Below are 11,958 nucleotides of genomic sequence, written 5' to 3'. Positions count from 1 at the left end.
ATAAATAAATAAACAGTGTCCTCGTCCCGGCCGCCGCCACAGCACAGCACACTCATTCAAGTATCTCTGTTTACATTACACATACCTACACTACACAGCGCGTCGGTCTATAAATAGACACCAACACATGACGAACAGGCGCCGGCATTACGTGCTGTTACTTTACTTACACCCAGGCGATATAGTTCATTGTATCTACCTACTGTGTAAACGGAATCATTAAGAATGCTACGAAACTGAGTTATTTAACTAATAATTTAGCCAAAAATCTGTGTCCCAGGATTTTCAGAAATATTAAAAGAGTAGCGTTGCGAGCGATATTCTAGTGACACGTACGCTTCCTGATTTATTATAATTATATATATTTTATGTTTGCAATCAGTTTCAATAGCTGCCGGGCCGCGGCTGCGAGCATCATTCCTGCGGAAGCTGTTATCTCTAGAGCTTCCGCCGCCGAATCAAAGGATGATATACTAGTCTGTGTCACTTAATTACTCGATTAAGTGGTTTGTGAAGTGTTCAGTGTTATTTATTATATGTTGAAGTACCAGGTGAGTTCATACCAAATTTTAAAATAATTAATACGTAACTTAGACACTTTTATCCTTGCTCCTCAAAACTTTAAAAAGCAAAAAGTCATCATAATCTCCTATATTCGACGTGGGTTCTTCACAGGCCTTATTAGTTTTTACATTCACTTAGTGATCTAGGAACACTTTTAGGTTCGCCATGTCTCAGTCCGTTCGTCCGATCACTCCGACAAATACCTATGAAATGTTTCTTTTTCTATGTATACCTTAGTGTAGGTAGGTACAGGTTCACCACATATCCTGTCCAATTTCTGTGTCCAATGTCAGTGCGTCTCGCTCTCTCATTTTGCTAAAATCCTTTTTTTAACCCAACCCTATATTGTGGGAGGCCGTCGAGCCTTCAAGAAGAATACAAGTATTGTTGAAACCGTTTGTTTTAATTTTGTTAATGTTTTTTATTTATTTCCAATTTTGACTCGAGTCCTCACTAGATGGCGTGAGTAGTTAGCTGTTTTGGAAATTTATTTCGATTAATTGGTTTAAAATTAGGTAACACTGAAGTATTCTTAAAATTAGGAATAACGTCAATATAAAAAGTATTTCGTATTTTTTGACACTGTTTAGTAGCTAATTGTATATATTGCTACTACATAAATTAGAAATGTTTTTTCACCTCAACCTCATAATGTGGGATAAAATAAAATAGATACCTATTGTTGTAACCGTATGTTTTAATTTTATTATTTTTGTTTCCCCACACATTATACTTATATTACACAGACGGCTAACTACCTAATCCCCTTTACATGCTTGTAGTGTAACCAAAATGCAGAAAATGCTGCTAATTGTTTTCGTAATCGACGGTAGCGGATTTATCTGTACCGCTACCCGCTACTTAACACTAGGTGTCCCGCGTGTCGCGTCAAAAGAACAGTTTCAAATAACAAGGAATCTTTAAAGAGGCTGTGCGTTGCAGTATTTCTATAAGAAGACTTGGTTCTATGTACATACATGTACCTACGGACAAATGAATTAGCTAAGACGTTTTTATTAGAAATTTTTATCTTATAAAATTAAATATTTAAAACTTGGTTGGCCAGCAATACCGCCCTTGGAGCATGTGGTGGCGACGTCACTCGGGCTGGCGGGCGCGGGCGGCGCTGCTGCTGGCGCTGGCGGCGCTGCTGGCGCTGCGCGTGCCCGTCGCCAGCGAGCTGTCGGCCGAGCTGCGTGCGCCGCCACACAAACTCGCCGCGCTCCTCGCCGACTTCAATAGCCTGCGGTTGCTCTACCCACATATGTCAGTACTATAACTAGCGAGCGTCTGCCCTCGACATCTGCGTGGAAAGATAATAATGAAAACTATCCTATGTCCATATATTCATTTTCATCTAAATCCGATTAGCGTCATTTATAATATTTTTGGATATTATTCAATGAAAAAAACATTATTTTATGTTATCTTTTATTAGTTCTAAACATGACTCTCTTGTCCAGCAGTTCATCCTGGAAGCTAGAATCCCAATGGAGCAACTACACGTCGTGGCGCTACTCGCTGTCGTTCTCGTGCGGCGCGCGCTGCTCGGGCGCGGCGCGTGTGCGCGCGCACGACGAGTACGCGGCCGGCCCGGCGCACGGCTCCGCGCACGCGCACAGGGGGGACTTTACTATACACACCTGCCGCAAGCTGCCGCTCTTCTTCTGGCCTGATTTCTGTGGTATGTAAGCTGTCGTTCGGGTGTCTACGCACATCAGGCTCACAATAACATAGTGCTAATTGATATTGAGAAAGAGCCCTTAAACCCGACTTACAGATGTTTTTTTTTATAATTAAATCTTTCTCTCCAAAGTCTAAGTAATAAGTAATTCTAAGTTTTATCTGCGTGATAAAACTTAGAACGTGAGATTGTTAGCACCGTGTCGTATGTTGGGTCGTCATATGGTAATCAAGACCTAAGTCGGACTGTTGGTATAATATATGTTACAGAGGAGCTGGAAGTGGAGTGGTTCGTGGGCGGCGGGGAGGGCGGGGAGGGCGGGGAGGGCGCGGCGCGGTACGTGGAGCGCGCTCGGAGCCGGCGCGCGCTGGGCGCGGCGCTGCTCGGCTGGCTCGGGCTCGGGCTCGGCGGCGGCGGCGGGCTGGCCACCGCGCGCGCCGACCATCTGCGCGCGCTGAGGGAAACCTTCCACTGACGTCATGATTAAATCACTAACTTGCTGGAGTTTTTTAAATAAATTTTGTGAGGTTATAATGACACTTTAATTACTGTCTTTTATTGATGTCCAGGCCCCAATTTCACCACGGTGACAGGTGCGACAATTGTAAAATCACTGTTGCTGACGTCACAGGCATCCATGGGCTACGGTTACTACTTACCATCGGGCGGGCCGTATTCCTGTTTGCCACCATCATTGTTTTATTAAAAAAAACTTTATTGTGTATTCGGGTATTACCGAATGTCGGATAATTCCGAAATTCAGATGAAAATCACCCTTAATTCCATCATAATAAAAGTCTCTTTTCGGAATTATCCGACAGTTTTCGACATTCGGAATTACCCGAGTAAACCTTATATCGGAAAAAAACAGATATTTCTTTTGCGAAGTTTCTGACAATTGTCAAGATTTAGAAAAATTGTAGGTAATTCTTAACAGGTAATGAGTTATATGTCGGAATTTCGTGACAATTGTAGTGTTTTTGTGACAATTGTCATAAACTTAGCAAGAGAAATATCTGTTTTTTTCCGATATAATAAAGTTTTTTTTAATAAAACAATGATGGTGGCAAACAGGAATACGGCCCGCCCGATGGTAAGCGGTAACCGTAGCCCATGGATGCCTGTGACGTCAGCAACAGTGATGTTTTACAATTGTCGCACCTGTCACCGTGGTGAAATTGGAGCCAGGCATATCACTATGTTTCCACTTAAATCTCGTTGTACAATGGTTAAGGACGAACGTTGTTAATATAGGAGCTAGATAAAGAATAAATAAATAATATTATAGGACATTCTTACACTGATTGACCAAGTCCGTCTGTGTTGTGGGTACTCAGACAACGATATATATATACTAGTACTTCGCCCCGAACTGTGAACTCGCGGTTCGCCAAAAAGATCAATTGAATGCAGCGCTACTTAGTCCGAGATGGGCATTAATTGATTCCTGATTCCACGATTACTTGAAATTACTTTGTAATTTGATGTCCGATTCCCAGATTACTTTGTAATCTAACAATACCGAATTACTAATAGTAAGTAAAATTCCATTTGAGGAATCAGGAATAAATTTTTTGAATACTACAATTACTAGTAATTGAAATCAATGCCGATTCCTCATTAGGTACAGGAATCTAGACACGCGGCAGCGTGTCAAGCCAAGTTCAAGCAAAGGAACTGGCCAGCCAGCGCCGAGTGTAACATTACACGAACCACTTGGTGCCACTTTTGACCCTTCTATAACACAAAACATCTTTAACGTAAACACATAAAACTACGTGTGTTTAATTATATCCATAAGGACATCTAGAAGCCCAAATTTCATGAAGCTAGCTCAAACGGATATGAAGGTCAAAAAGTCGTAAATTTTGGGACTGACTGACTGACTTATAGTACCTAAACCTAACCTACTTCCAGATGACCTAGAAGGATGAAATTTGGAATCCAGCTCGGTTATTGTGTGTAAGCGTAGGAAAAAATCTAAAAATAAAAAAAAAGTTAAAAAATAGGGGGACCCCCATACAAATAAAACCATTTTTAGAGCACCGTACAAAACTTTGTTCACGGTGCTCTTATGGGATCACTTCGGTCTTGCAAATAGGTTAAATGCGTTTTTCTCAAAGACCGTTTGATGTAGGTACCTAAAATTTGGAATAGTTATGGCAAGTACCATCACTAACACTTTGAATAAGTCAAAACTGCTTATTTCTGATTTTAGGGGGTTGAGAGGGGTAGCTTGATTTTTTTTTATTTGTAAGATTCGTGTGGGGTACCATTAGAAAGCTTGCAAAAAATTGAGTCGATGGACTGATTTTGACTTCATTTTAGAGTGCAATAGTTTCGATAAAAAATGCATTTAAAGTTGCAAGTTTTCATACAAAAATTTTCACCTCTGTCCTGGCGATTTTCGCGAAAACTATAGCTAACAGGCAGCTGACCAGTCAATACCCAACTTAAAGAAGCATGGAGACGGCGGGAAAATTATCAGCTTAACTTTATCTTTATTACTTTTTCAACTGCAGCCTGATCTTTGGTTGCTTAGGGCTAGCTAACTGATGCTTACACTGGTCATTCATATTAGGAAGTAGTTTTAGCGAGAAAGATCCTTAGTTAAAACTTTGGCACTGAAATTTATGACTTATGTCTTTGATACAAAGTTTAATTCTGCTTGCTTATTTTTGTGGGATATTAATTTTTTTCTGAATAGCCTACTATAAGTATGAGAGAGATCTACAAAATACAACCTTATTATATTGCAAATAAGTTTAAATTTCGAACGGGCTTTCCAACCAATTGACTATCAATGTGCTCAGTAAGAATCATATTTATTATTGCAGTTTATCTGAAAAAATTCAAATTAAGAATTCCGTTCTTCACTGTCGTTGTGTTTTTTTTTCACAATAGAGCACATAGAGTTAGTAAGGCGTATAGAGAAAGGGAACGGTGATCTGAACACCGTAGTCTTGACTTCGTGCTTGGCCAATTATTTTATATATTTACAGAGATATTCAAAGGATCGCCGTGGACGTATGCCACGATTATAAACTTTAAGGTAAAGTGGCATACGACCACGGCTATCCTCTGAATCTCTGTAAATATATAAAAAAATGATAACTCTTATAATTTTTTGGGGTCAGGATTTCGTTACTTACTAATAATATTTGAAGTCACTTTATATTACTTTTGCGAGGGTGTCCTCAGTACAGAAATGCACGCAGAGCGCCGCTTATATCGGGCTACGCCCGACAACCTTTGGCATGAAGGCGCCTTCGGCGCCTGGCTTTGGAACGCGTACAGCGAGCCTCGTACGTCGGACTACGCCCGACTCTTTTAGTATGAGGGCGCCTTCGGCGCCCGGCTTTGGAAGGCGTACATCGTGCCTCGTACGTCGGGCTACGCCCGACTCTTTTAGTATGAGCGCGCCGAAGGCGCCCGGCTTTGGAACGCGTACAGCGAGCCTAGTACGTCGGGCTACGCCCGACTCTTTTAGTATGAGCGCGCCGAAGGCGCCCGGCTTTGGAACGCGTACAGCGAGCCTAGTACGTCGGGCTACGCCCGACTCTTTTAGTATGTGGGCGCCTTGGCGCCCGGCTTTGGAACGCGTACAGCGAGCCTCGTACGTCGGGCTACGCCCGACTCTTTTAGTATGAGGGCGCCGAAGGCGCCCGGCTTTGGAACGCGTACATCGTGCTTCGTACGTCGGGCTACGCCCGACTCTTTTAGTATAAGGGCGCCGAAGGCGCCCGGATTTGGAACGCGTACATCGTGCTTCGTACGTCGGGCTACGCCCGACTCTTTTAGTATGAGGGCGCCGAAGGCGCCCGGCTTTGGACCGCATACAGCGTGCCACGTACATCGGGCTACGCCCGACTCTTTTAGTATAAGGGCGCCGAAGGCGCCCGGATTTGGAACGCGTACATCGTGCTTCGTACGTCGGGCTACGCCCGACTCTTTTAGTATGAGGGCGCCGAAGGCGCCCGGCTTTGGACCGCATACAGCGCGCCACGTACATCGGGCTACGCCTGACCCTTTTAGTGTGAGGGCGCCGAAGGCGCCCGGCTTTGGAACGCGTACATCGTGCCTCGTACGTCGGGCTACGCCCGACTCTTTTAGTATGAGGGCGCCGAAGGCGCCCGGCTTTGGAACGCGTACATCGTGCTTCGTACGTCGGGCTACGCCCGACTCTTTTAGTATGTGGGCGCCGAAGGTGCCCGGCTTTGGAACGCGTACAGCGAGCCTCGTACGTCGGGCTATGCCCGACTCTTTTAGTATGAGGGCGCCGAAGGCGCCCGGCTTTGGAACGCGTACATCGTGCCTCGTACGTCGGGCTACGCCCGACTCTTTTAGTATGAGGGCGCCGAAGGCGCCCGGCTTTGAAACGCGTACATCGTGCTTCGTACGTCGGGCTACGCCCTATACTCTTTTAGTATGAGGGCGCCGAAGGCGCCCGGCTTTGGAACGCGTACATCAGGCCTCGTACGTTGGGCTACGCCCGACTCTTTTAGTATGAGGGTGCCGAAGGCGCCCGGCTTTGGACCGCGTACAGCACGCCACGTACATCGGGCTACGCCTGACCCTTTTAGTGTCGCCTTTTGGACCGAGTCCGGTGCGTCACATAGGTACGTTTCAGTATGCTTTGCCTGACCACTGCGAATTTTAACGAGGTGAATATACTAAGATTACTAAGCAACTTTTACCACGGGACCAAACCCGATCTCGTAAAAAAATTTGCTGATCTGGACTTCTATACCTATTCACGTTATAAAATATTGCAGATCATTAAAAAACACCATGTATATAGCGGCCAAACAAATTTCTTTTGAAAAATCCTTCTTGTATCGCCGTAGTCGCGTAACACGCGGATAGATAGAATCCAGAGCGATTGTGGATTCGTAGTTCGAATTACCTACCTACCAGATAAATTAATGTTTTATCGGGTGCATGCAAGCAAAGCCGTGTGCAAAAGCTAACAATATGTATATATTTGAAATGTGCTAATAGTCCGGTGGCCGGCTGCATGAAACAAACCTCATCAAAAAATAGAATATACCTACCCTGTAGAGGTACCTGACATTTAGTAGCTTCCAACGCACTTGGTCGGCCTAGGCTTAACCTGGCAGATTTTGTACAAATGGCAAAAACGTTGGACAAAAATTCATCAAAAAAAACCTCATCGAAAAATAGAATGAAACTTGTATGGTAGGATACCTGACCTTGAGGACAGTAAAAAAAAATTGGTCGGCCTCACCTTAGCCTGGCAGTTTTTGCAGTCCGACCAGATTTATTGGGTCACGTGAGAGCTACAATTTACCTCATCGAAAAATAGAATGAAACAAACGGATTATAATAGCTAAAATAAGCCTGTTGACGTATGTCTTGGTCGGCCTCACCTTAACCTGGCAGTTTTTGCAGTCCGACCAAATTTATAAAAAAATTATCAAAAATTTTTTATCGAAAAATCGTATGAAACTGGTATGGTACGATGGCTGCCTTTGAGGACAGTAAAAAAAAAGTGGTCGGCCAAATCTTGTGTTGGCAGGTTCCTGTGTCCGACCAATTTTGTGGTACCACGTGAGAGCTACAATTTTACCTCATCGAAAAATAGAATGAAACAAACGGATTATAATAGCTAAAATAAGCCTGTTGACGTATGTCTTGGTCGGCCTCACCTTAACCTGGCAGTTTTTGCAGTCCGACCAAATTTATAAAAAAATCATCAAAAATTTTTTATAGAAAAATCGTATGAAACTTGTATGGTACGATAGCTGCCTTTGAGGACAGTAAAAAAAAAGTGGTCGGCCAAATCCTGTGTTGGCAGGTTCCTGTGTCCGTCCAATTTTGTGGTACTACGTGAGAGCTACAATTTACCTCATGGAAAAATAGAATGAAACAAACGGATTATAATAGCTAAAATAAGCCTGTTGACGTATGTCTTGGTCGGCCTCACCTTAACCTGGCAGTTTTTGCAGTCCGACCAAATTTATAAAAAAATCATCAAACATTTTTTTATCGAAAAATCGTATGAAACTTGTATGGTACGATAGCTGCCTTTGAGGACAGTAAAAAAAAAGTGGTCGGCCAAATCCTGTGTTGGCAGGTTCCTGTGTCCGACCAATTTTGTGGTACCACGTGAGAGCTACAATTTACCTCATAGAAAAATAGAATGTAACAAACGGATTATAATAGCTAAAATAAACTTGTTGACGTATGGCTTGGTCGGCCTCACCGTAGCCTGGCAGTTTTTGCAGCCCGACCAAATTTGTGGTACCACGTGACAGCTACAATTTATCTCATCGAAAATAGGATGAAAAAAAAACGGATTATAATAGCTAAAATAAACCTGTTGACGTATGGCTTGTTACGGACGGCTTTCATAAATTCAATGTGGCAGTGCGCGGCAGAATCCACTTGCATCAAATTTGATGCAACACATTGTGGCTGGACATTAAGAGATGAAATGTATAAGATCAAATGGTTTGAAGGACACATAACGCCTTTGCGAGTCGAAAGAATAACAATAGATAAGTCGGAGTCTGGGGAAAGTTCGGCAGACTTCGACTCCGAAGATGATTATGATTAACAGTAATTATTAACAATAAAAGGGTTATTCCCACTAGTTACCACCAAGTTCTTATCAGTGGTAACTACTGGGAATTATTTTCCCACCTTTTACCACTGGTAACTACTGGGAAAAAAAAATCCTAGTTGTTACCACCAACTCGGTTTGGTGGTACCTACTGGGAATTTTTATTCCCAGTAGTTACCACTGGTAAAAGGTGGGAATTTCTTTTCTACAAACCGAGCTTCGAAGGAGAAATGCTACAGTTGATGGAAAAAAGGCTGATTTGATGCAAAGATAATCACTTAATATATGTGAGGTTATCTTGTGTATTTTACCGTTTATTAAAATTTTGGAAGGCTCACGTGCAGTTTTTCCTCTTATATTACAAGTGTTCGATTGAAAACTAAGCTTTGGTGTATACCTGGATCACCTGCATGTACAAGAAGGCGTTTCATATACGCCCGCCCATCAGATAGGTACACAAAGTCATGATGCGTATGGAATACAGCATGTGTGGCCAAGCCATTATGCCCTAAATTATGTACTACTTCGTTAAAACTTAGCTTACCTGTGTATTTACTCTTTCCAAAATATTTATCTTCCTTAAAATGCAGCCTACACAAACGGTCTTTGTCATTTGTCTTAGTTTTTGGTACTCAAAGCTTTTTCTCACCGATTTATGCATATCGGGTCCTTGGGAAAAAAGGGAGATCCTATAGGTATATTTCCACAATTTGTCGCACACTATTGCAGTATTGTGGAGAAAAAAAAAACATACAACCGAATTGATAACCTCCTCCTTTGGGATTTGGAAGTCGGTTAAAAAAGGAGAATGTTTACAATTTATTGGAAACAATGTATGTGATTTGACAGTGACAGCAACTCCACTATGGAGGCGCCACCTGGCGTGATAAAATGTCAGTTATGCCTCCTCATTCTATCTGTAGTGGAAAAGTAGGATATACGATTCAAAACTTGTCAAAAATCGATGAAAACCTTTTTATTTTTGACATCTGTGAGACATCATCTCAGCGTAAGTGTTACTCTGAAACCACGTCAGTAGTTAGAAAACGTTATTTAGATATTAGATAGATTTATGAATAAAATTTGAACTGAATGTTTTCTTTTTTTTAAAGCCCTCTAAGACCTCCATGGACTCATTTACTTATGACTTTTTTCAGTTAGCATTATTAAGTTAAGTTCAAGCTGCGAAGAAACCATATTTTCAATATAGAAATTATTATTCTTTATAAATGTGGTCGGACTGCAAAAACTGCCTGGCTAAGGTGAGGCCGACCAAGACATACGTCAACAGGCTTATTTTAGCTATTATAATCCGTTTGTTTCATTCTATTTTTCGATGAGGTAAATTGTAGCTCTCACGTGGTACCACAAAATTGGTCGGACACAGGAACCTGCCAACACAGGATTTGGCCGACCACTTTTTTTTACTGTCCTCAAAGGCAGCTATTGTACCATACAAGTTTCGTACGATTTTGCGATAAAAATTTTTTGATGATTTTTGTATAAATTTGGTCGGACTGCAAAAACTGCCAGGTTAAGGTGAGGCCGACCAAGACATACGTCAACAGGCTTATTTTAGCTATTATAATCCGTTTGTTTCATTCTATTTTTCGATGAGGTAAATTGTAGCTCTCACGTGGTACCACAAAATTGGTCGGACACAGGAACCTGCCAACACAGGATTTAGCCAACCACTTTTTTTTTACTGTCCTCAAAGGCAGCTATCGTACCATACAAGTTTCATACGATTTTTCGATAAAAAAATTTTGATGTTTTTTTTATAAATTTGGTCGGACTGCAAAAACTGCCAGGTTAAGGTGAGGCCGACCAAGACATACGTCAACAGGCTTATTTTAGCTATTATAATCCGTTTGTTTCATTCTATTTTTCGATGAGGTAAAATTGTAGCTCTCACGTGGTACCACAAAATTGGTCGGACACAGGAACCTGCTAACACAGGATTTGGCCGACCACTTTTTTTTACTGTACTCAAAGGCAGCCATCGTACCATACCAGTTTCATACGACATTTCCATAAAAAATTTTTGATGATTTTTTTATAAATTTGGTCGGACTGCAAAAACTGCCAGGTTAAGGTGAGGCCGACCAAGACATACATCAACAGGCTTATTTTAGCTATTATAATCCATTTGTTTCATTCTATTTTTCGATGAGGTAAATTGTAGCTCTCACGTGACCCAATAAATCTGGTCGGACTGCAAAAACTGCCAGGCTAAGGTGAGGCCGACCACTTTTTTTTTACTGTCCTCAAGGTCAGGTATACTACCATACAAGTTTCATTCTATTTTTCGATGAGGTTTTTTTTGATGAATTTTTGTCCAACGTTTTTGCCATTTGTACAAAATCTGCCAGGTTAAGCCTAGGCCGACCAAGTGCGTTGGAAGCTACTAAATGTCAGGTACCTCTACAGGGTAGGTATATTCTATTTTTTGATGAGGTTTGTTTCATGCAGCCGGCCACCGGACTATAATTGAGCTCTTTCAAATGATATACAACACGTCATTATTACTTATTTTTAACACAACAACAGCCGATTCAACGGAGCCACGCCGTTTTGTCGCATAAATAGTGTTTAGTTTTTAAGTTTATAATATATATATATCTATGTTAGTCTGTAAGGTATTTGTAATATGGGCCTTGTTGCCTGATTTAAATTTTTAAATAAATAAATAAATAAAATAAATTACTTATTTTTATTTTTTTGGTTCGTGACTTTATGACCTCTAGAGGGCGCCGTGTAAATTTTTTGTGACGTCATATAGCCTATAACCAGCGGACGATTAAGACGATTCGAACGACACGTCGTTTGTCAAATTTCAATGAGTACTTTAGAAGTTATGAGGGAACAGATGAACATACATACATACATACATACCACAAACATACCGGTCAAAATCATAACCCTCCTTTTGCGTTGCCGTAGTCGGGTAAAAATAAGATACTACCCTGCAGAACTGGTTTATTACTGTCTTACATATTAAGACGAAACGGGAGCTGAGCTAAAAGTCAATTTTGAGATTTCAAGCTGAATATACCCGTCGCTCTGACGGGGCGTGAGAGACTGTATTTGTGTGTGTAATGCACGCACACAGATGCGTACGCTT

At 41.8% G+C, this 11,958-nt stretch overlaps 1 protein-coding gene across 1 annotated transcript; it reads left to right on the top strand.

The window, feature by feature from the left end:
* Nucleotides 1-411: 411 nt before the first annotated feature.
* On the top strand, nt 412-2,723 carry LOC134791584 (uncharacterized). Its single transcript, XM_063762634.1, has 4 exons — nt 412-551; nt 1,631-1,830; nt 2,028-2,248; nt 2,518-2,723. Exons 1-4 carry the CDS (start codon nt 537-539, stop codon nt 2,721-2,723), a joined length of 642 nt encoding a protein of 213 aa, XP_063618704.1. The 5' UTR covers nt 412-536.
* The last annotated feature ends 9,235 nt before the right edge of the window (nt 2,724-11,958 follow it).

Source organism: Cydia splendana, chromosome 6 (genome assembly GCF_910591565.1).
Source record: "Cydia splendana chromosome 6, ilCydSple1.2, whole genome shotgun sequence".
In the NCBI taxonomy this organism is placed as follows: Eukaryota; Metazoa; Arthropoda; class Insecta; order Lepidoptera; family Tortricidae; genus Cydia; species Cydia splendana.
The sequence above is the reverse complement of the archived record's forward strand: the minus strand, read 5'-3'. Positions and strand labels throughout refer to the sequence as shown.